Source organism: Microplitis demolitor, chromosome 7 (genome assembly GCF_026212275.2).
Source record: "Microplitis demolitor isolate Queensland-Clemson2020A chromosome 7, iyMicDemo2.1a, whole genome shotgun sequence".
Taxonomy (NCBI): Eukaryota; Metazoa; Arthropoda; class Insecta; order Hymenoptera; family Braconidae; genus Microplitis; species Microplitis demolitor.
In genome coordinates, this window is record NC_068551.1 from 5,344,049 (window position 1) to 5,369,330 (window position 25,282).

Sequence of the window (25,282 nt, forward strand, 5' to 3'; positions counted from 1 at the left end):
GAACAAATATTTAATTACTAATTTGTCAAAAAAATTAATTGAAATATTAAAATATAAATTTAATTGTAGAGTAATTTATTATTTTTTATATTTATCATTAGCTATGATTTCTTAATATATTAAAACTGATAATGAACGAGTTTTTAATAATGATTATTTATTTTTATGAATATATACAAATATATATTCGACATGTATGCTATCTTTGAGGAGTCGAGTTTTAATTGATGGGCATGGTGCGATTTTTGTCGATAAAAAGAGATAAAAAATATATATGTATTATTTTAGGACCAATGAATGTATCAATTCTTGTCTTTGGAAGATGGGGGGTGATGGATAGGGAAGGAGAAGAGACAGGGGACAAATATATTGGGTACAATATACTACTTGTATTAGTTGGGTAGTATATGCTTGAAACTTTAAGACCGATTAGTAAACTCAACAATTTACCGGCATTTTTATTCCATTCATATTTCAAAATCATGGAAGGTATATTTTTATATTTATTACTTATATACTTTTTTTATTTATTTAAGTCTATGGTATTTTTTGTTTTAGTTTTAATTCTATTTCATTTTGAAATATTACCACGTGCTTGATATTTTTTACGCAGAAATTCGTACAGTCTGTGATAAAAATTTTAAGATAACAATTTTTTAATAGTCATACATATGTATGTATATATATTCATGATACTTTTAAAAAGTATTCGAATACAAATACGCTGAACATATTCAAAGTATTTAATTAAAAAAAAAAAATTAGGAAAAGTTTGAATTTCAAATAATAGAGTATCAATAAAATATATAAAAAATATGAGTGTAATGTAGCAGGCATGAGAAGATTTATAAATTTTTTGATACATGAATTCATGATACTGAAGTTAGCCGACGTCTAATAATTTTTTGATTTTTTTTTACACAATAAATTATAAAAAAAATATATTTGAAAAATTTGCATTTGTAGTTTTTAAAATTTTTTACATGTGCATATTTTACATTTTTGTTTTTTTGTAATTGATTAGCTGAAAAAAAAATGAAAAAATTACTAATTGTTTACTAATTTTAGGATCATATGAATTAATTAATTAAAAGTAATGAAATTTAAAAAAACGCGCGTAATGATTTTTCAAAAATTTAAATACGCATTTTAAAATTTTTCTTCTAATTACATTTCAGTTATTTATTCAAAAGTTTTTAAATTCCCAATTTTCAGCTGCTTTCACACTCATACACAGAAAAAGAGATTTTTTGGCGCAAGAAATATTTTAAATTATGAACCGAAGACAAAAATTTTCGTTAGGACTAGAAAAAATTTCCCGACACAAGAAATTTTTTACGTCAAGAAATCTTTTTATTCTGTGTATAAAAACTTCATTAATAATAATTTACAAGTTAATTAAATAAATAAGAAAATTTATTTAATTTCTAAATAAATATTTCACGTATTTAATTCATGAGTAGACAGCAAAATCAGTACACAATTGACAATTTATTCCTTTTTAAATAAAAAAGTTATATATAAGTAAAAAATATTTTTAAAAAACATACATGCTTTATATATTTTTTACAATATGAGTGTAATGTAGCAGATATCAGACAAATTCAAAATTATAAATATATAGAGTAAATAATTAAAAAACTATTTATAAAAAATGCACTTATTAATTTTTTAGTTTTTCAAACGCCTATTTTTTCAAAATTTTATTTTATGAGTTATTTACTCTATTAATAATTTTGAATTTGTCTAATGTCTGCTACATTCACACTCATTTTATAATTTGTAATTTGATAATTAAAAGTAAAACAACTTCAGTATCATGTGTACTGGTAATAAATACTTTTAAATAAATATTTCAATACGAATGCAAATACATGTTTTTTATTTTAAACAATTTATAATATGACACATTAAATTCTTTACAAGTTTAATTTGTATTTGTAATAAATCACAATATGATAATAAATATGTGATATTAATTATCATTATTATTTTCTTTTTTATTATCAAGGGTGCAAAACAGGAAAATTAATAATCGAAGGAAAAACAAAACAAGTTTTTGAACTTGTTGATAATCCTTCATTATGTCTCCTCTTGAGTAAAGACCGAATCACTGCTGGAGATGGTGTTAAATCACACAATCTCGAAGGGAAAGCAGCAATCAGCACAGCAACAAACGCTAAAGTATTTGAATTGCTAAATAAAGCTGGTTTGAAAACAGCTTTTGTAAAGTTGGCTGGAGAAAAAGCTTTCGTAGCTAAAAAATGTGAAATGGTTCCCATTGAATGGGTCACCAGAAGATTGGCTACCGGAAGTTTTCTTAAAAGACATACAGGTAACTAAAAAAAAACTTTCATTTTTAAATTAATAAACATTGAAGTCAATTAATAAACCGCGTCAAGTGATCACGACATCAAACTCCGAGCAGTAAATAACAGCATTAGATTCATTTAAAATCTTAAAAAAGATGAGCACATCACTCCATATCACCGCACTCTTGGGTGGTTATCAGTAAAATCAAGAAGAGTATATTGTATGACTTGTTACTTTCACAAATAATTTGAATTTGATACCTTTTTATTTATGTGAGTTATTCATTGATGATAATGATTCAAGACGTTCTGAGAGACTAGCTATTCAAAAGAACAATGTTAATATTAAAATGCCATACTTTTCTACTGTGCTATATGAGCAATCATTTATTGTATCAATTATCCGTCTTTGGCAAGAGTTACCCCTTGATCTAGTTGAATCACTCAGTATTGAGATCTTTAAGAACAAGTTGTATGATTATCTACTAAATATAGATTTTAATTAATGAAATTTGTAACGGTGTATCATTGAACTTTACATCTCTCATTGTTTATTGCATTTTTGTCTGTATGACTGATTTAAATTGACTGCATTATTGTTGTTTGATCACTTTAAATTTTTCTACTGCTGTTAGATCATCTGTATGATTTCATCTTGCCATTTGGCCTGTGCCTTGGAATGAAAATTTAATAAAAAAAAAAAATTTCCAGGTGTACCTGAAGGCTATCGTTTCAATCCTCCACTTCAGGAAACATTTTTTAAAGATGATGCTAATCACGATCCTCAGTGGTCTGAGCAGCAAATAATATCAGCGGGATTTAAATTCAATGGTGTAACTATTGGTAAAGATGAAGTTGATATTATGCAGCGTATGGCACTTGCTGTTTTTGAGATTCTAGAACGTGCTTGGGCTACTCGTGATTGCGCGCTGATAGATATGAAGATTGAGTTTGGTGTTGATACTGATGGTGAAATATTGGTGTCTGATATAATTGATAGCGATTCTTGGAGACTGTGGCCTTCTGGAGACAAAAGATTGATGAAAGACAAGCAGGTAATTAATTTATTTTAAAATAAAATAATACTAATTTAATTTGAATAATTAATTATTGATTACTGGTTTTAGGTTTACAGAAATTTGACAACTGTTACTGATGCTGATTTACAAACAGTAAAACGCAATTTTGAGTGGGTAGCTGAGCAACTTGATTATCTTGTACCTCCGACAAAATCGATGGTCGTAATTTTAATGGGGTCGCCTTCAGATGAAGATCATTGCAAAAAAATAGCAAAGTATGCTACTGATTTAGGTCTCAGAGCGCAGATGAGAGTCACTAGTGCTCACAAAGGCACTGTTGAGACATTAAGAATTCTTGCTGAGTATGAAGGGACTGGTGAAAAGGTTTGTTTTTATAAATTTATCATGCCGGTGTAAAAAAAAATCGTTCCAAATTAATACAATTTTGAACATTGAGTTGAACATTTTTAGAACTTTAAAATAAAAAAGTTTCTATTTCTTTTTTTTTAATTTTTAGTTTTTTAAGTAAAAATGATTTGAATTGGCAATTTAGTGAGTTCATAATAAATTCATTATTAGTTCCAATTATTAATTTTTTGCATTATTTTTGAACGAATCAAAAAGTGAAAAAAAAACTGATCTTCCCAAAAGTCAAAAAATGTTAATAAATATTTTCAAATCATCTTATTTATTATTTTTTTTTTTTTGCCTCATACCTGAATAATTCGGGTAAGAGTCGAAAATGTTAATAATTTCTAATTTATTCCTTTTTTTTTTAAATGTTCATCTAACTCAAAAAATTGTCAAATCACGAGTTGAAAATTTTTCACTTTATAATTTTTTCAAAGTTCTAAAAATGTTCAACTTAAAGGTCAAAATTTTCGAAGTCGCAAGTTTGGAAGTTCAAAGTTATGAACTTTTTTGAAACAAATTTGTTCTACATGGGTATTCATTGTTTTGTTTATTATTAAAGAATTAAAAAATAATAAATCATCTGACACCCAAGATAGTCTATCGCAAAGTTCAAAGATAAAAAGTATTTGATTAGAAACAGTAATTGTTTACATTTGTTTTATCTTTGGTAGGTCGTGTTAATCGCAGTTGCTGGTAGGAGCAACGGACTTGGTCCAGTACTTTCAGGCAATACTGCATTCCCGGTAATAAATTGTCCACCTGTTACTACTGAGAATGTTGATCAAGATATTTGGTCCTCATTGAATGTTCCTTCAGGTAATTATATAAATATATTAATTTTAATTACAGCAATATTTCATTAATTGTTATTAAAAATGGTTCAGGTCTTGGCTGTACTACTGTACGTTATCCTGAAAGTGCAGCTCTAGCAGCAGCTCAAATCCACGCTCTCCATGATCATGTTGTCTGGTCACGTCTTCGTGTAAAACAACTCAACAATTTCGTAACTTTAAAACAAGCTGATATGAAGTTTAGGAATTTGAAAATTTAATTTTTTTATGAATTTTTATATTCTTTATTTTTTATACTTATACTTATTGAATTTTTTAAAATGATCATCAAATTTTTTTAAACATTATTGTAAATACACAATAAGAAAATACTAATAATAAACAATTTTTTAAATAATATTTTTTATTTACTAATTTATTATTTTTTATTCTCATAAATTTCAAATATTGTCATTCATGTCCTCAAAAAAATTAACATTAAGGTAGTTTGGCACCCACAGCTCTCAAACTTGACCCCCACTTTTTTTATTTTTATTTGAAAAATTATACTTAAATGTACTTGAGAAAAAAAAATCAGAATTTTTTACCGCGTCGTTTAAGAGATATAATTAATTAAAATCATGTAATTATACACGGGCTCTTATGGTTGTCCTTATTCAATTTTACCGGAAATCAATAATTTGTAAAAAATTGACAAACTCGACCCACAAAAAAATTTTTATTAGATAATTTGATATCTAAAGCGTATAATGAAAAAGTTTCAGAATGATTTACCACACGGTTTTTTTAAAATTAATTTTTTAATATGATGATTAGCTATCTGTCTTTGTTTATAGACGGACACTTACTTTCTCTCATGTTTACTAGAGAAAAAATGGCAACTTCGTTGTGCGCGCTAAATTTGAAATATTCACTGAGAGACTAACTTATTGAATATAAATAATATAAATGTAGAGACAATAAATAATGTAAATAAATTATTTATATAAATCCAGTTGACATTTGTTATGCAGAGGTTATGTTCACTTATTTAAAAAGTAAATAAACATAACATGTTAGAGAGATTATGGTACCAACTGTAAAAAATTTATGACAGTTGGTATAACCTCGAACTATTCTAGTTCTAGTCAATGTATGTAATTTATGTAAATTTTGTAATTATAATTATTTGACTTTAATACATATTGATTTCGTCTTAATTATTACTAATATTAATTATAATGATAATTAATGAAAACAGTTGTTTCATTACGTGTAAAAAAAAAAGTCATTTTTTTGACTTAGGATGCGAGTGCCAAACTACCTTAATTAATTGTACGAAGGACTGATAATGTTGATGAAAATTATTTATTCAACCAACGTTTTATTTTTCATTTGAGCTTTATTAAATTTTCTACGATCTTCTAGTTTGACATTAGAGTAAAGTGAAAAGAAAACATTTTTTTAAATTAAAAATCAGCGCTATTTATTGGGTGGTTGAAAAATAATTAATTTGAATATTATAAAATACAGCAATATTTTTATTGAAGTCATCCGAGCCCAAGTAGCACAGAGACAACTTAAAGATGTCTTTTAAAAGAATAAGACAAATTTGTTTTGTCTCAGTCACCTTTTTTGGTGTAAATACGACATGCAAGTGTTGGTTCCAGAGACAGAGAAGAGTTGTATTGTTTTTCCTGTCTCAGTTCAGTTAAAAAGTCATTTAAATGACTTATTTTACACTCATTGTCATTAGTGACAACGAGTGTACCACAATTTGTAATTTACTTTTTGTCGTCAATTGTGTCAAATTTTTTAAGTAGATATTTTTTCGGTAACATAAATTTCTGATTTTGTCAACATATTGATATCACCTTATCGATGTCAAAAAACAGCCTAAAAACTGATATCTTATAGATTAGTTAATTATTAATTACCGCCACTTGAGAGGTAACATTAAATTTATAATTATTTGAATAACTGGGAATTTTCTAATAATTGATATTTTTTTATTGGTTTTTTAATGATAAATAAAACATTTACAATAATAATCAATAAATACGACTCTTTTTTCATCAATTAATAAGTTTCATTTATTTTAGGCAGAAAATTGTTTATTCTGTTAACTAATGAGTCGCCTTAAGGTGCTGATTAAATTTTTTTTTGCAGCTGCCGTTTATAAAATACGTCACGCAAAATTTTACCCTAGACCCCCTGACCCCCAGCTGTTATCACGTCACATTTTCTGCAATTCTCCTTATCAATACTACGTCACAAATGATAGACCCCCTCCCCCTCATACATATATAAGGCAATTAATAGTAAAAAATTTCTATTATATTTTCAAATATTTATTACATGCAATAATAAAACGTTAATTTTTAAAATCGAGAAGCAAATTTGCAAAATTATTTGATGAGCTGCGATTACCCCCCCCTTCCCCCACCCCCAATAAATGCGAACGTATTTTATAAACAGCTCCTACATTAGAAACTGTACCCTAAAGTGAATAAAAATTTTTTTTTTGTTTTTTATTTTATCCTTTGTGTCTTCATCATACCTAAGATTCAACATGAAATATATGCAATAAGTTATTAATAGTCTAATATATTGTTTATTATCAATAATTAGTTTTTACCTTAAGGTTCATAGAATCACTAATGAAAAATTTAATTTCAAGCTTTAATTTTTGAATAATTAAAGATTAAAAATAAATAATTATTCATTTGACTTTCATAGATAGTCTATATCATAAAGTTCAAAGATAAAAAGTATTAAGTTGCAACTGAGAATAAGTTTACATCATTACTTTTTTTATATTTGTTTACTCTTTAACGAATCGTGCTGATGTCAGTAATGACTAAATAAATATCGTCTCATATTTAAAAAAATACTGCTTCTGTGCTTGATTTTTTTTTTTTATAAAATGTCTGAACATAAGGTAATTAATCTAAAAAAAATGAGTAATTTATTAAAATAAATTATTATACAATTGTTTGATAAATTTTTTAGATCTTAGCTGTCCTGCAAGTGCATTGTATCACCTAAAATTCACAATACGTAATTATTACGTGTTTAATCGTGAAATAAGTGAATCATTTTTAAATATTTTAATATTTATGTATGTATATATTTAATAAGTATAATTAAATATATATATTAATAAATATAACATTTTTATAATAAACAAAATAACAAAACGTTTTTAAATAATGTAAAAAAAAAATTATTGATAAATTTACAAATACTTTTAATTAAATGTTTATAATTGCGTTAATTGTTTATACTTTACTATTACTAATGTTAGTAATTTTATATTGGATACAAATTTACAATATACGATTGTTTCCTGTAAAACAATTATTTGAATAAAATATTTTTACAACAAACAACCGCTCAGTTTGATTTACTTTTTCTTTACAGTAGTTATTAAATAAATATTATTATTAACAAATTTCATAAATTTAATTTATAATTGATTACATTTAGATAACTTTTCGATATCAACAATTTCTTTAGGACAATTTCGTGTAAGAACAAGTGGTTCTCCGTCTTTAATTAAAACATCGTCTTCAATACGTATACCCAGATTATGAAATTCTGGTGGTGCGAATTCATTTTTTGGACTGACATATATACCTATAAATGAATTTATAAATTATAATTACCCGGGTAAAAAAATTCAGTTCCAAAAATATTCCAAAAAAGTTTAAGAGAGGGAATTTCCGAAATTGAGACAGTTCTGAACTTTAAGTTGAACATTTTTTGAACTTTTAAAAAATTCAAAAGTTAACAATTTTCAACCGATGTAGGCTTTGTCTGCGCGCTTTTATTGTTGAAAAAAAATAATTTGGTTTGACTATTTTTTGGGTCTGAACATTAAAAGAAAGGAATTAATTAACAAATATGAACATTTACTCTCTGTTAAGTCTAGCAGAGTTTATTACATGACCTGTTATTTTCACAAACTGCTCCTTTATTAAAAGAAACGATTTAAAACGATTAGAAAAAAAAACTTTTAAATACTTTTCAATGCTTTTTAATCCTTTGAATATATATTGAAGTATTAGTCATGAACGTTCTTAGAACATTTTTGGAACAAACTTTTTTTACATGGGATATAAATGTAAATATAATTACCAGGTTCAACGGTGACAATCATTCCTGGTTGTGTTTTAACACTTCGTGAAATTTTACCTGTGTCATGAACATCCATTCCTAAATAATGACTAACATGATGTGGACAGTAAGTAAAAGCAGCTGATACCAATTTATCATCTGATATATTTTTCGGTATAAGACCGATCTCTTGCAATCTTTTACCCAACAAATCACACATGTCATAAAACAATTCATCCAAAGTTGGAAGCTCTTTTAATTTATTAATAAGTGATTTTTGTACTTCGAGTACTACTTCATAAAGGATTTTTTGTTGCGGATTAAATGTACCATTAACCGGCCAGGTCCTTGTTATATCTGATGAATATCCATGATATTCACATCCTAAAATAAACACCAGTAATTAATAATTATTAATACAAAATAATCAACCGCACGGAAATATTTGAGCGGCAAATCTCACATACAGTCAACTCTCTGAAAGTGTCCGCTTTTGGGGCTGTAGGGGAATATATTTCTGAGAAATAGTTCCTCACTATCATATCGTTATGCTCGATTTGGTCGTAGATTTTATTAGCAGATTAGACTCTCTCTAAGTGTCTGCTCTGAATCTGGCTGCTATGAAAAACTATTCATGTATAAATACTATACATATATTAGGGTGTTCGTTATTTCACAAATTAGATTATTTTACTTGGTACAAATCATTTATTTGAGACCCGAAAATAATTTTAAAAAATAAAAAAGTTTATTTTAATGCCGTTTAACCCGGTTGAAGTAATGATACTTCCCAATTTTAGTGCAATGAGAAAAATTATATAACTTGCTGAAAAATAAGCGTACAGCTACAACTAATGCTAATTTTTGTAGGGAATTTACAACTCTTCAAAAAAGGTCTCTTATGTTTTTTTCGTAAATCCAACCATTTAAGAGATATTGAAGCTCAAACTTTTATTTGTTTATAAAAATTGGCGTTTTTGTTTGAAATTTGATTACTCTCTAACGCATAGACATACAATTAAGTGCTATAATTTTTTTAATTTTGTTAATTATATATTAATTATTTGAATTAATTAAATTTATATGCGGATACTTGAAGAGAGCGAGTAAAAATATTTGTTGCGGACATGTGCAGAGGGTATTAAAAAATTAATGACTGTCTATTGGTGGGAGAGCGACTAAACGTTGAAATTAGGAGAACAGATATTTTCAGAATGGCCATAGAGAGTCGACTGTATTAGCGCGAAAAAAAAATAACTTTTCATTGGTTTCCAACAAAATTCTGACAGTTTTTTTCGCATTTATGTTATTAATTTTTGAACGTAAAGAAAAATGAAATTCTAAGGCCAATTTACTCTTACAAAAATGTTATCGAATTTCTAATATTCCATGCAGACATTGACAGTAATATAAATAAATACAAACCAGCATCCATTAAAACCATGTCGCCATCAAACAAAACTTGATTATTAGTAATATAATGTATAATATTAGCATTTTTACCACCAGCAACAACTGGAGGATATGCTAAAAATTCAGCACCACTCATTCGAGATTCATAATCAACAGTAGCAAATAACTGATGCTCAGTCATACCAGGTCTTGATATTTTTATTGTTTTAACAATAGCTTCTGACGCAATATCACAACTTTTTTGCATCAATTCAATCTCTCCTGATGATTTAATCATCCGTATTTGATGAAAAACATTTTTAATTGACGTCGTAGACAAACGACAGCGCGTTGTCCCTGACGTGATTCCTAACTGTGATATTTTTTTATGAAATTCATTATTAATAATATCGTTATTGTCATACCAGACTGATGCGCTTGATTTATATTTGTTAATCAACGAGTTTAGATACGATTCAAAATCAGATACCGGAAGCGATTGATCAATTCCAAACATTTCAGCAGCAGCTTCAGTTCCAGTACGCGGTCCGTCCCAAAGTTCAGATTTCGGATCTTTTTTTTGTACAAACAAAGTACACGTTACTTTTTCATTGTCTATTGTCATCACCAGAACACTGTCGGGTTCCTGGCAGCCAGTGAAATATAAAAAATCAGTGTTTTGGCGAAATACGTACGGTATTTTATCAGACATGTAGACTTTACTAGCTGATGGTATTATAACAATATGAGAGTTCAAATCTTTTGAAGTATAATTTTTGAAAATATACTCTGCTAATTTTGTTCTGCGGGTTTTGAATTCTTCTAACTTTATACCAGGTACCAGTTCTCCAGGTTTTATCAGATGCGGATGAGTCTGCGGGGTGGGTTGACCATAGGTTTGTGTATGATGATAATCGCATGATGATTTACGTGTTATTGGATTTGATGATATTGTTGTTGAATAATTATCAACTAATTGTTGTATTCCTGTACAATTAAATGAGTAATTAATAATTTTATTTTGTAAATAATAATGAGGAATAAAAATATAATTAAATCTATATAACCTAAGTAGCATTTCATAAATTTTTGAAACAGAATTAAATATAAAAATTCTTACCTAAATTTTCTAATCGAAATTTCTGACATTGTTTTAAAAATTTAAACATTTTATAAACTTTATAAATTAAATCACTGTCATTAAAGTTATTGTTTAGTTAAAATAAATATAGAACACATTCAGGCTAAAATTTTTATTTGAAAACAGCTGATTGTAGTACTAAGCGGGAAATTTAAATCTAAACTCATATTTTTCCAAGTAGCACACTAGACTTTGTGACATCTATAAGATATCAGTTTTTTGAATTATCGATGGAATCTAATTGTTGACAAAACAAGAAATCAATCAGAAATTTATAAAAGCCAAAAAATATGTCTTTTTTAAAATAGGAAAAATATTATAAATTTGTTATGGCTCCTAGACCAACTGTACGTCTTATTTATATAAAAAAAACTTGGCTGGGAGACAAAAAAAAAATTTGTCATCATTTTAAAAAACATCTTTATGACACTTTTAAGTTGTCTTTATGCTATTTGAGTTTGAAATGAAATTTAAAAATAATAACTATCCAAGTAGCAATTTGTGTTCTTTTTTCTATTATAAAAGTCATTTAAATTGAAAAAAATCTAGATGACTCATTTGACAATCATTTGTAATTAACTTCTTGTCATCACTTGCGTCAAATCTTTTCAGCAGGTATTTATTCGGTGACAAATTTCTGATTTTGTCAACATTTTGGTGCTTTATCAATGTCAAAAAACAGCCGCAAAACTTCTATCTTATAGATGTCACAAAACCAAGTGAGTTACTTGGGTATAAATAAAATTTAATAATAAATATTTATTAATTATTAATAATTATAATGTTTTATATACAAAAATATAATAAAAAAAATTTATGTAACAAGAACTGCTTGTGCTTGATCACGAATATCTTTGGCCAGCTTAACAATCTCTTGGTAACTGGCTTGCAATTCTGTTTGTTCGTTATTTATACTTTCAGAAAGTACTTTTAATTGTTCAATCCCATCGAGGTATCGTCGAGCTTGGCGGTAAATTGTTTCAGCATCATTGACATTTGTTGGAAAATGTAAATTGTATTGTTTATTGTCTGTAAATTTAAAAATAAATAAACAAATATATTTGTAATTAATAAGTGTGGATGTAGCATAAGTGGGAATGTAGCAGATGTGATAAATTTTAAATTACGAATGAACGAATTAAAAAATTGAAAACATAATAATAAAAAAAATGCACATACTGATTTTTAAATTTTATATATGTGCATTTTTTTAATTTTATTTGATTCACATTTAATTTACTTATTTCAAAATTTTAAAAATGACAATTGTCAGCTACAGCCATACTTATGAATTTAGTAGATCTGAGGCAATTTGTAAATTTTAATTAATTAAATAAATTTATTAAAATAGTGTAATTGAAAAAAAAAGCGCGTACTGATTTTTTAAATATCTAAATATGTATTTTTCAATTTTGATTCTACATATATTTTATTTATATGGTAGTAAAGTTTGGGTGATCTTGAATTTAGCAGACGATTAAAAATTTTTTGATTTTATTTTAAACTATTTAATTTCAAAAATTGAAAAACTAAAAATATGCACATGTAGAAAATTACAAAAACTTTAAGTGCAATTTTTTTTAATATTTTTTTTTTTTTTATAATTTATCGTTTTTTAAAATTCCTAAAATTATTAGATGTCGGCTAACTTCAGCATCATAAGTTTGGAAACATTTGAAATTAAAAAAAATTTTTTTCAACAGATAAATAATGAAAAAAAAAATTTTATAAAAAAATGCACGTGTCGAAAATTTCATAAACTATACGTGCAATTTTTCAAAATATTTTATTCTTGTAAACAGTTTGTTGAATAAAAATTAAAAAATATTTAATTGTCTGCTAACTCCAGAATCATTTTCATTCATTTGTTTCAAAATTCAAAAAATTGCTAACTGTCAGCTACGTTCACACTCATTGCAATTAAAGTTTAAATTAATGATTAACTAATAATTAATATTAATATTGATGTTCAAGACATACCATTTTTATTGACATTAAAAGCAACGTCATTTGGTTTAGCGTTTTTAAGATCTTCCATAATCTGTTGTCCTTGTGGAAGACTTGGACGAGGTGGTAAATTATTTCTTTTACTTCCGAACATATTCATCTTTGTAATTTATATTTTATATTATTATTTTAATTAATTGTCTTAAAAATATGTCAAGAAAAAAAATTATATATCATATGAATTATTTTATTTGCTGATGTTGTTGTTGATCACTGATTTGTTGTGATATTGCAACGCCACGGCCGTTACTTCAATCAACTGAACTTGTCAGTGTGTAAAATCGATTCCTACTTATTCGATTGTTGCAACTTCACTGTGACAGCTTCAAGTTTCATTTAAACTGTTAAAATGTCTTATCATTGCGACATAAAAATTTATTTTTCAATACAAAATACATTTTAGGTTTTAATAATAATTAAATTTATTTAAAATTTCAAATTTTCAAAGGAAAATTCTGGAATAAATTAAAAATATTTTAAACTTCTGCATCCTGAGAAGAAATGAATGCCTTTAAAAAAAATATTGGGTTAAGTCATTTTTTACCCTATCTGGAAAAACATCGCATTTATGAACTCTTTAATGTAAGTTTTAATTATTTTAATTCATTTGTTTTTTAAATTAATATTTTAAATATACAGGATATTATTACTGAACTTGTTATCAAAAAACCGAGCGATCATTTGAACTATATAAAGGAATGGCTAGAAAATAATCCAATCTATCAAGATTGTCTTAAAATTATCTTATTATCTCCCCCAGATTTCGGTGAACAAAAAAAATTTCTTATCCACTACTGCGATACTTAAAATAGTAGACGTTGATTATTGTTTTTTATTTTTATAAACAAATCACACAAAAAAAATCTGAAAAACAATTTTTCATTATTATTAAGCTCCAGTATATTTTTTCCAATTTAGATAAAGAATTATTAGCTGAGTACTTGGAGAAAAAATTGAATATTCCAATCGTAAAATTTGAAAATAGGTTCCAAGATTTACTTTCCGATGATTTAGTTAAAAATTTACCAACTTTCCTAGATAGTCAAGTTACAGATCTCCATAAAGGCTGGATATTTATTGGTAAATCATAAAAAATAATTTAAAAAATAAATTTTATAATTTTTTTCTTTACAAAAGATTTTCCGAGGAATAATTCTGAAGCTCGTGTCCTTAAAAAAATTGGTATTTTCCCTACTCATGTCTTTGAAATAATTTCTTCAGATGTAAATCTAGGTATCAATAATTATTGATAATCATTAATTAGCAACAATAATAAATATTTAATTATCTTTATTAGAAATACCTTCAACTGATGCATCAAATGCACATATTAAAAATTACAATGACTCTGCTAAAGAAATTAAATTATCTGATTATAATTTACAAATAAATGGTCTTCGTAATGAGTATAAATATTTTTTATACGTAATAAATTATTGCTCATAAATTAATTAAGCTAATTAATTAATTGAATATAATTATGAAATAATTTGTTGAACATTTTAATAGAAAATAGAATCTACAGACAGAACATATGAAGAGATAGGAAACACGTGTGTTTCAATAACAAGAAGAAAAAGATACAATGTACCTTGTATTTATCGTGTACTGCTGATAGGTCCAAGAGGGTCAGGAGTTGGATCTGTAGCTAAATATCTTTCACGAAAATACGACCTTGTAAACGTTGATTTTAATTATCTGTTAGAACAAACGAAGAAACTAAATTCGTTATTAGGCGAAGAGTTGCGTTGTTTAGACGATCGGGATATGCCGCTTACATCAGAGATGAGATTTAAAATTGTGGAGGTAAGACTAATAAGTTATTATCTATTAGATAGGTTGTTAAATAAACATACACACATAAAGTATATTAATATATATATATATATATATATATATATATATATATATATATATATGTATAATAATTGTTATCTAAAATATATTTAAATAATACTTAGAATAAATTGATGAGCCATGAGTGTATCAAAAAAGGCTGGGTATTGACTAAGTATCCTTTTACTGGTGAAGATTTTCAGCTGCTGAATTCGCTTACGACACCTCCAAACAGGTTTTATGATTACTGATAAGTCGATAAAAAGACTTTTAAAATTAAATTTATTTTTTATTACTGAGGATTTGTTTTTATTTATTCATTTTTTGATTTTTTTACCGTGGGGGGTCAGGATCATTTTTCTTAACGTCGATCAAGTGACATGCAGAGAACGATTACTGTCTCGGCGATTTAATATTCTTAGCGGAAGCGAGCATCACTTAACGATAGACAGTGATTTTCGGTGTGATTTTGCTAAAGGATTGGTTACTCATCCGAAAGATTATAGAAGTAAAGTTGAACAGGATGTAAGCTATTTTTTTCTCTGTTTAATTTAATAATAATAGATATTATTATTATTGAGCAACATTTGCTTGGATGAATTATAATGAAGTTTTAAAATCTTGATTGCTTTTCATACTGTAAAAAAATTACGGAGTAAACGCGCGTTAAATCTGGAGCGGATGACTTTATTTATTTAATTCTCTCGGGTTTGAACGTACTCCGAAGGGAAGTTCAATATAATATTGAAATTCTGGTTCGGGATAAAATTTACCCATAAAAGGAGTTTATTTTAAGATCAAAACTCTGAATACGAATTGAAATAAAATCCAGATCACTTCTCTGAAAAAACAAACTCCTTATTTACTCCGTATAAGGAGTGATTTTTTCTGAAACTCCAGGTGACGAAGTGAATTCAGATTTAAATAAAATCTATAATCACTTCAAATTTACTCCCAATTTTTTACAGTGTAATGGCTTCTACACTGGAAAAAATCAGAAGTGAATTAGGAGTAATTATGGATTTTATTTAAATTCAAATTCACTCCGATTCAGAGTGACTTTCACTTCAAGGGATTAAAAAAAATACTCAGAAATCTACTCCGCATTTACTCCGTATTCAATCCACGTTTTCTCAAAAAATTTTTTACAGTGTTAAGTTTAAATTAAAAGGACTTTTTTTTTTTTAATACATATCGGAATTAATTACTTAAAATTAATTATTTTTAAGCTTAAACGGTTTAAAGAAAATATTGAATCGATATTAAAGTACGCAGGAGAATCAGTGGATGTTGTTGATGCATCACCTGAAATAAAAATAATTTGTGAGAGAGTTGATGCTTGTTTAACAAGACCGATCATTTGTAAGGTTCCAGCTCATAAATGAATACATAATAAATGCATAAACTTGTTTACATAAAATTAATTAATCATTTAAATCGAAAGTAAAACTACAAAAAGTAAATTATTATCTGATTTTATTATTTATTTTTTTTTACGTTAATTATTATTATTTATTTCAAATAATTATTTATTTTAATTTTTATTTTTCCATATTTTAATTTTAGTCAACCAATCGTCGAGTTCTAATTTTAATTTATGATTATTTAATTTCATTTTTAAACAAACCAATTCGTAAATTTCGTAATTATCCAAAATTAATTCGTTATATTTATTTAATTCATCTGTCGTTAAAATTTTAATGTTTTCAGGAATAATATAAGCTATTGAATTTAATATATCTAGATACTTTGATAAAGTTTTCTTTACATTAATTCTTCGATCGCGTTCAATAGTTTTCAATTGATCAGAAAATTTATTTATTAAAATTATTTCCTTCTCCAATATCTTCATTAAAATATTTCTAGTATTTTTGCAACCTTCGACGGTATATCTTCTCATCTAAACAATAAATTAAAATTTTTTAACAATAATTATAAATATAAATACTAAATTATTTTAGAAAATTTTTGAATTACATCATTTTCAAATTTTTTTTTAATATCTTCTATGTTTTTTCTAATATCCGTAACAGTTTTTAACAAATTTTCACTTGAATCTTTTATTTGTTTTGCACAATTATTTTGAATCACATCAACTTCTCTATTCATTTCTTTAAGCGAATTTTCATGCTGTTCTTTTTTTTTCTTCAATAAATTTTCGATTATTTTCGAAGGTTTCGAGACACTTTCTACATATTAATACTAATGTATTACATGAACAATAATTAAGGGCGTTCTCCGACAATGTCCCTCACCTTTTAAAGATATTTAATAACAACTGTCGTAATCATATTAAAATTTTATTAATTAAAAAAGGAAAACGTAGCCGTAATTTCACCGATATAGAATTTTTAAAAAAATTATTTACAGCGGTTATTAATTAGGAGTTACAAAAAATTTGTTGAATAAATGTTAGCCTAAAAAATTTGAAAATTCTAATTCGAAAATTGACATCAAATTTTTACTGAAATTTATTTTCCAAATTTGAGAGATTAGGCGCTGTCCGGAATCTATTCATCAAGAGTATAGTCAATTGGAAGGCAAAAGGTGTAAGGATGTGAAAACCTGAAAGATCTGAAAGACGCATAGTAATAGACTTAACCTTCTTTTTCAAGGCAGTAAACAATATGATCGATTCTCCAGAAATATTATCAGATATCAAGTTCACCCGAATAAGAATTTAAGGGAAAATAGACTTTTAGAAGATCCATATTCCAATAAGTCATTTATACAGAATTCCCTTAACGGTCCGAGAAATATAATTTTTAAACTAGTCAATGAATACTCAAAATCTGTAAATTTCTTTGGTGGGTCTCTTAACTAATTCAAAAAGTCAGTCCAAGTACAAATGGAAAATATAGTGAAAGCTGGCTCCAATAATTTAGAATAATTAAACTATATAACTATTTATGTATATTTTTGACGGTTTATTCCTCAAGATCATTTGTTATTTCTTGTAGTTTCTTTTTTGTTATTATTCGCACTGTGATAACGCGAATGTAAACTGTAAAATTTGTAAATTGCTGAAAGCGTTAATAAATAAATAAATTTCGTTTAACTCCCGATAGACATCAACTATAAGTAATTTTTTAAAAAATCTATACATCGGCGGAATTACTATTATGTAACCCTTTTTCAAATAAGGTTTTATATTTTCATTTTTAATCAGTTGATAAAATTTTGATACATTATGACAATTGAAAGTCATTTAAAATTTAAAAAAAGTGGGGAACACTGTCTGAGAATGGCCTTAAAGTAAAATAATATATTGGTTCAACTATTTACCGAAATCAGTTGGAACGGTATCAATTTCCCACAAATCGACAGATTTTTCTTCAACGTTTCTTTTAAAACTATGATTTGAATTAGTATTTAATTTGGGGTCGATAAATGATAGAATAGATTTATGAGAAGACATTTTTATTTGTAAATAACCAAAACTCTTAATTTCATAAAATTTTAAAAATAAATAAATAATTATTTAATTACAGCGAATAAAAAAAAATAATTGACATCTAACAAACAATTGACTATTAAAGTAATTATGAAACTTGTGTAATATATTTAATTAAAATAATTGTTTTACTAAAAAATAAGTTATTATCTTCTGAAATTGAAGGCTTTTCTTCGGCTCTTCGTGTCGACAAGAAGTTGAGCTTGTCTCTTGAGAATACTTCTCGTAGGTACTTCTTCCTCATCGTCCGACGGCACAGGTGCTGCTGCTGGAGTTGGTGTTCCAGGAAACCGGGGAAATAACGGCCTTTCATCAGCATCTATTTTTCTTTCATGGCCCACTGATTCCATCGATAAAATATCGATCTAGATCAATAAATAACGCAATTAATCATTTTTTATTTTTACAAATTTACAGTTCTTCTGAGAAATATAGTAAAACAGATAAAAAAATATAATTTTTTTAGAGTTTTAATTGCAGTTCGTGCGATAATAATAAACAAATAATAGTTATAAAGTAAAACCTTATCAGCAGCTGTTTCTTTGATCCACTGATGATATTTATCAGCTCCACCCATAATATTAATAGCCGCTTTTAACTTTTCTTCCAGAAGCTCTAAAAGTGCGTACGGGTTTTCACAAGATTCTTCAGATGCTACCGGCGTCTCATTAACATCCTTAATAAGAAATAAATATCCATATATAAGTGATAAGAATAATAGAGAACTCACAAGATTTTCAATAGAAATGGAGGCCGGCATCGGCCATAAAGTTTAATACGTCCCAAATCCACGTGGATCCACTCGCAGTAATGGTAAGTGATAACTCCATCTTTGTATATATTTTAGTATGTAGCGTTGATTTAAAAGTAACATAATAAGTAAAAAAGAAGCCGATAGACGGTGATAGGCCAATAGAACTTAGAAATAGACCTCTAATGTAAAAGATTGGAGCGGAATGTTTACTTTCGATTGGCAGTGTAAGGTGCTAATGCTTCCTAGGGTACCATACTCTCCAACAAACTATATATAAATATATTTGTATATACATTCATCGAGGTGATAATTACATTTGGGCACTTATATATGAAAGATTATAGTTTAAATAAAAATAATAAAAATCTATCCGTCGAAAATTCGTAAGGAGGCGGAGATCTTTTTCAAGGATTTTACTAAATGACCCGCCTAAATGGCTCACTAAATTTTAAATTATTTTTTTTTTTATTCATTTGTATATTTACTATTATTATTATTTATAGATTTTTTTCTCTGTAAAGAAATTTTTTTCTGTTAACATCGATATAGTTGGTTCAAAATGATTTTTACAATTAGTGGTTTTTTAAACTTTTAACGAAAATTAAATACACCTTTCGAATAGGAATTTATATATATATATATATATATATTTAAGTTTTTACTTGTTAAATTTCTTCACTAAAAGCAACCTTGAAATCAATCACAATATTTTTTTCGTAGAAGGGTAGAGAGTTAATTGTAGGCTGTAAAATATATACTAGATATGGACTTTGACGTTATTCGGATACAAGTGCGGATTTTGACCCTTTAATTATTGTTAAGAAATAAATATTGATACTTTTGTTGCAATAATATACGGAGACTTTATAATTAGAGTGTAGGTGTAAGATTTATATAATAAAAATAAAAAAATATAGGGGCGGAAGACGCAAAACGGGGTACTTAAAGAAATACTATGTTTTCGGGAACTCAAATACGTTAAATTTTTTTTTAATGGTATAAAAAAAGAATAGAAAAAATTTTCATTTATTTCGGGCAAATGGGATACCCCTAGAAAAGGTGAAAAAAAAAGTTTATGGATATGAAATAAATTTGAGTAAATTAAATTTTCTTATGAGTAATTTACATAAAGAAAAATTATATTTCTCATAATTATTTGATGTAAAGGAAGAAAAAAAAATTTTAATAGTTTTGATCATAAAACAAAAGTCATTAATATTTTTTGACTAACTTTCGATTTTTGAAAAAGTTTCAACAAAAAAATCTGTCTATCGGTTGACCCTGTGGGCCGGCCCCAAAACTTCCCGCTGTTTTCAAGCTTTTTGAACTCGAAAGCACTGCTGTGAATACATTTTCCAGCTCTTCGGGCTTTTATTGAAAAGTCTTTTATAATAACGCTGGCACATAACAGTAAAGGAAACAAATTTCTCTAAGATCTCTTTAGGGTATTTCTAGGATTTCTATAGGATATCCCTAAGATTTCTCTAGGATTTCTCCAGGATATCTCTGAATTTCTATAGGATTTTTCTAGGATTTCTCTAGGATATCTCTAAATTTCTCTAGGATTTCTATAGGATTTCTCAAGGATATTTCTAGCTCTCTTTAAGATTTCTATAGGGTTTCTCTAGGATATCTCTAAATTTCTCTAAGATTTCTATAGGATTTCTCTAGGATATCTCTAAATTTTTCTAGGATTTCTCTATGATATCGCTAAGATTTCTGTAGGATTTCTCTAGGATTTCTCAAGGATTTTCAGGGGTCCCATAATAACTATAATAAAAATTCTTGGGGAACCCCATTTCGCCTCTCCCTCCCATATATGTATACATTTTTTAATGTCTCTGATTAAGATAAATGATTTAATTTATGCTGTGTATATCTACATATCAAACGATTCAAATTGTTTTAAATCATTCCAAATCATTTTTCTTAATCAGGGTAGGAATATCAGAAAAATAAATACTTACACGAAGTCTATCACAAAATTTCCAAAGCATCAATGCAACTTCATCAATTACTTCTTGCACACGTTTACTTTCAATTTCAGCTTTTGTTTGTCGTTCCGTTTGCTCTGCTATTTGTGCATTTAATTTCGATAATTTTTCAGCGTTTCTATTAAGAGATTTAAAATTATTATTATTAAAATAAATCAAAATTTCATATTAAAAAACTTGAAATAAAATATATTAATTAAATTCGCTTACTGATCAGCGTCTTTAGTTTCAGAAAATTTTTGTAATTCAATTTCGGTTGTAAATTGTTGCCGACGTTTTTCTAAACTGATTTTGTCTTCTTCCATAGAAGTTCGCATTTTTTGTAATTTATCTTTAGTAGCACGTTGACTTAAAAATCTATCAAGTACTTGTTCATTTTTAGTAACACCTGTAGCACTTCGTAATTTAGTAAATGCTTCTTGAAGATGGGTCATTTCATCTACAGGCTTATCATCAACTTCTTCACTATCATCCTGACGTTTTTCAGCTTCGAAATCGTCTTGACGTGCAGGCAAACGAGTATTCGGAAAAATTATTCTCTCTAAACGTTCTAGTTCTAGTTTACGATCTTCAACTCGCTGTCTATAGTCAAGAATTATTTGATCACGTTCTTTACTTTTTTGCATCGCTTCTATTTCTTGATGCATCAATGCTTCTTTCGTTATATCTCTCAATTCTATTGCCTCTTCTTTCACTCTCTTTAAAAACAAACCAATTAAATGTAATCACTCAACCATAAATTTTTATTGATACAACTATAAAGTAATTTTTAAAATTTACTTGTAATTGTTTTATTTCAAGTTCTTGATCTTTTAAATTTTGCTCTAAATTTTTTAACGAAGACACGTAAAATGCAGCATCGGATTTCAGGCTCGCTCTTACAGATCTGTACTTTTTTCTTACTATATCCGCCTCCATTTGCATTATGCTTACGCGGTGCAATTGATTTTCTAAGCTGACAATTTTCTGTAATAATGTTTATTTAAAATTAATTAAAAAAGTTGTATTTTTAAATTTATTCATTTTAAAAAGTAGTTAAGAGGTAATATGGTATTTTAATAGTGGTTAAGGGAAAATTTTGAAATCTTACTATAGTTTTGAACCTTTTTTAAAGGATCTTCAAGTTTCTTTTTCATCATTTTTTGTGTACGTCCACTCATTAACTCTTCATAATCTCTCAAGAGTTTCGCAAGTCGTTCTTGTTGCTAAAATTGTAAAAAGTTTTTATTTATTCTATCGTTATTTTTATTATTATTGTTTATTATCGTTGCTTCGCTGTAAATGATTTACGGAATAAACGCAGATTAGATGCGAAGCGGATTTTTTATTTGAATCTCTTAAAGTTTACTTATTTATTCGGGGAATTTTATTTATATCATTTATAAAAAAAAACTCTGCTCTCTTAAAATTAATCAGTAAAAAAAAATACAAATCAGTGAATATTCACTGGAAATCAATCCCAAGTGTGTCACTAATTCAATCAGTGATTTACTTGGGAGTATTTGTGTGGCGAATATTCACTGATTGGAGTACTTTTCACTGATTCGTCTTAAGAGAGTGTGGAATGAAAAACGAAGAGTTAAAATTTTCGGATTAAATGACTAGGTATAATAACATCCTATAAATTAAAAGAAAAACATTTTCAATTGTTGATATTTAAATAAATCATTTATTTACACAGAAAAAAAGGATTTCTTGATCCGAAAAATTCTTACTTGTCTTAAAAAATTTTTTGTATTATAAATTGAAGGTGAGTAGAAATTTCTTATACGAAGAAATTTTTTCTAGTCCTCAGAAAATTTTCGTTTTCATTTCATATGCAAAAATTTTTTTTGCACCAAGAAATCTTTTTTTTTTGGGGTATGATTTTGCATAAAAAATTGTTTTTATAAAATATAAATTTACTTAAACATCAAAACTCATGATTGAAGTAAGCGCGGATTCAAATAAATACCACAAATCCCGAAAAAAATCCCCCATTTACTCCGTATCCTGAGCAATTGCTTTGAAAATTAACTTAAAACTCCGAGTGACGGCTATGAAAATCTTGTCATTACAAAGATTCAAAGTATACTCGAACAGTTTATTGCTAAAATAACTATTTATTTATTAATTATTACAATACGTGTATTTAATTTGAAAATATCTGTTTACTTTAATGATTTATAGTATTGTAAAAAAAAAGTATTTTTATTTCTATCGAAATACTCTTATTTTAACAAAATATTAGATATTCCTTTTGTTGTTGTTTAACTTCTCTTTTTTTAATCCTTAAGTTTCACGGTGGGAAATTAACAAACGAGAAAAAAATGTACCTTATTACTTTTATATTTGATTAAATCAAGTTTTTTCCTCAAACGAATATTATCCTCATCGACACGAGAAATAGCTTCTTGCAGTCCACGTTTTTTAATACACGCCGATGACTCTCGACTTACTGGTAACACTTTTTCTGCCGCTTCTTCATTCTGCAATAGAGAAATATTTATTTATACTTAATTACAAATAATTACAAAGTTATAAATTTTTTAACAGAGAATTGTAAAAATATGTATGAATAAAATTGAAAACAATTAAGTGTGTATGTAGCAGACATCAGACAAATTTTAAATTATTAATAAATAGAGTAAATAATTTAAAAAATAATATTTTGAAAAAATGCACTTATTAATTTCAAAATTTTTTAAATGTGCATTTTTTTTAAATTTTATTTTATTAATTATTTACTCTATTTATAATTTTAAATTTGTCTGATGTCTGCTGCATTCACACTCGTATGACAATTAAATAAAATTTGAATTTTTCTCGTGATAAAAAACTTACATTTATAATTTTCGAATATTTCGACAGCAAATTTTTAATATCTTTCTTAAGATTAGTTATTTTATCAGTACTTTCACGTATCTTAGCATCACATTCTTCAAAATTAGCTTTTCTTTGTCCCTCTGTAATAAAAATAATTATTTAAAATAAATAATTAATAATGATTAAATAAGTTATTCATACAATTGAATAATTTGTCTAGTATAACTAAAGATAAAATGTTCCTCGACACGAGTTGACGATCAAGTGTGATAGCGTACAATATATATAAAGGAGAATGCGCGTGCATAAGCCTTCGTGGAATCATAAAACTTGACCTCCCAGAGCATCTCCAGTTAGCAGCTGAATTAACCACGCGGCTCATTCATTGAACTCTGTACTTGCTGATGATGCTCTTCTCTCTCATTTCTGTTTGCCCAAACCATTCGTGACTATGGAATTGTATCTCCTAGTAGCGTATTGTGTATACAGACCAACTAAGTAGCATAAGTACTAATATACTTTACTCCAAAGAACAATAATAACAATAACTATATAAAAATAAATGAAGAATAAGATTAAGATTAAGATGAAGAACAAAAGCTTACACTCCAGTTTTTCTGATGCCTAAAATTAAACTCATCACTCTTCTACCAACGATCTCGCTTACTTTTATTTACAAACTTTTAAAATATTGAATTCTTTTATACCAAAATTTTATTATTTCAAATAATTAAATTGCGTTAATAAATTTCTGTAATTAATTGAAACTTTTTTAATTAAATAATTTTTATTTTATTATGTAATTCAACAAAAAAATATTTTTAAAAAGAAATTTATTTCAATTAATAAATAACAATAACTTTTATTATTCTTTATTATTAATTTGTTGAGATCATATTTTATTAGCTCCATTTTTATATGTTGAAATATATATCGTTGTTCTTAGTATTGATCGTCTTAAATAAACTCATTATATTACAAATAATTAATTTTGTAATAAAATTTTAATTTTTTTAAACGGAATTCAAAATAACTTTTTAAAATATTTTAAAAGTTTGTAAATTTTAAAGTTTATTTTAAATTTTTTTATTGAAATAAAAAGAAATAAAATCAATTCAGTAAATAGTTTATTTGAATTGTAATTAATTGTGATTTAAATGAATTGAATTACCTGAAAGCTGGATTTTTTTTTTAATTTCAATAATTTTTTTATTCAAAATAGATAATTTACTTTCTTGATTAGAAGGTACCAGAGGATCAGCCAT

At 26.5% G+C, this 25,282-nt stretch overlaps 5 protein-coding genes across 5 annotated transcripts; 2 read left to right on the forward strand and 3 right to left on the reverse strand.

Annotated features, from left to right (window-relative positions):
* The first annotated feature begins 368 nt into the window (after window positions 1-368).
* On the forward strand, window positions 369-4,935 carry LOC103569558 (bifunctional phosphoribosylaminoimidazole carboxylase/phosphoribosylaminoimidazole succinocarboxamide synthetase). Its single transcript, XM_008546901.3, has 6 exons — window positions 369-489; window positions 2,012-2,335; window positions 3,024-3,367; window positions 3,440-3,715; window positions 4,417-4,561; window positions 4,630-4,935. The coding sequence occupies exons 1-6, from the start codon at window positions 408-410 to the stop codon at window positions 4,794-4,796; spliced, it is 1,338 nt and encodes a 445-aa protein (XP_008545123.1). The 5' UTR covers window positions 369-407; the 3' UTR covers window positions 4,797-4,935.
* Window positions 4,936-7,793: 2,858 nt separating this feature from the next.
* Window positions 7,794-11,297, reverse strand: LOC103569559 (xaa-Pro aminopeptidase 3). Its single transcript, XM_008546902.2, has 4 exons — window positions 11,147-11,297; window positions 10,060-11,013; window positions 8,656-9,018; window positions 7,794-8,154 (listed from the first exon to the last, which is right to left on the reverse strand). Exons 1-4 carry the CDS (start codon window positions 11,193-11,195, stop codon window positions 7,985-7,987), a joined length of 1,536 nt encoding a protein of 511 aa, XP_008545124.1. The 5' UTR covers window positions 11,196-11,297; the 3' UTR covers window positions 7,794-7,984.
* A 609-nt stretch (window positions 11,298-11,906) lies between these two features.
* Window positions 11,907-13,402, reverse strand: LOC103569560 (UPF0449 protein C19orf25 homolog). The gene is made up of 2 exons (XM_008546904.2): window positions 13,148-13,402; window positions 11,907-12,196 (listed from the first exon to the last, which is right to left on the reverse strand). Exons 1-2 carry the CDS (start codon window positions 13,272-13,274, stop codon window positions 11,982-11,984), a joined length of 342 nt encoding a protein of 113 aa, XP_008545126.1. The 5' UTR covers window positions 13,275-13,402; the 3' UTR covers window positions 11,907-11,981.
* Window positions 13,403-13,675: 273 nt separating this feature from the next.
* LOC103569570 (adenylate kinase 8) lies at window positions 13,676-16,395 on the forward strand. Its single transcript, XM_008546916.2, has 8 exons — window positions 13,676-13,756; window positions 13,814-13,940; window positions 14,093-14,254; window positions 14,312-14,397; window positions 14,684-14,980; window positions 15,136-15,245; window positions 15,361-15,535; window positions 16,240-16,395. The coding sequence occupies exons 1-8, from the start codon at window positions 13,676-13,678 to the stop codon at window positions 16,393-16,395; spliced, it is 1,194 nt and encodes a 397-aa protein (XP_008545138.2).
* Window positions 16,396-18,603: 2,208 nt separating this feature from the next.
* Window positions 18,604-25,282, reverse strand: LOC103569571 (calponin homology domain-containing protein DDB_G0272472). The gene is made up of 9 exons (XM_014440193.2): window positions 25,189-25,282; window positions 24,036-24,157; window positions 23,528-23,680; window positions 22,307-22,417; window positions 21,993-22,178; window positions 21,423-21,910; window positions 21,186-21,330; window positions 18,988-19,140; window positions 18,604-18,829 (listed from the first exon to the last, which is right to left on the reverse strand). The coding sequence occupies exons 1-9, from the start codon at window positions 25,280-25,282 to the stop codon at window positions 18,611-18,613; spliced, it is 1,671 nt and encodes a 556-aa protein (XP_014295679.2). The 3' UTR covers window positions 18,604-18,610.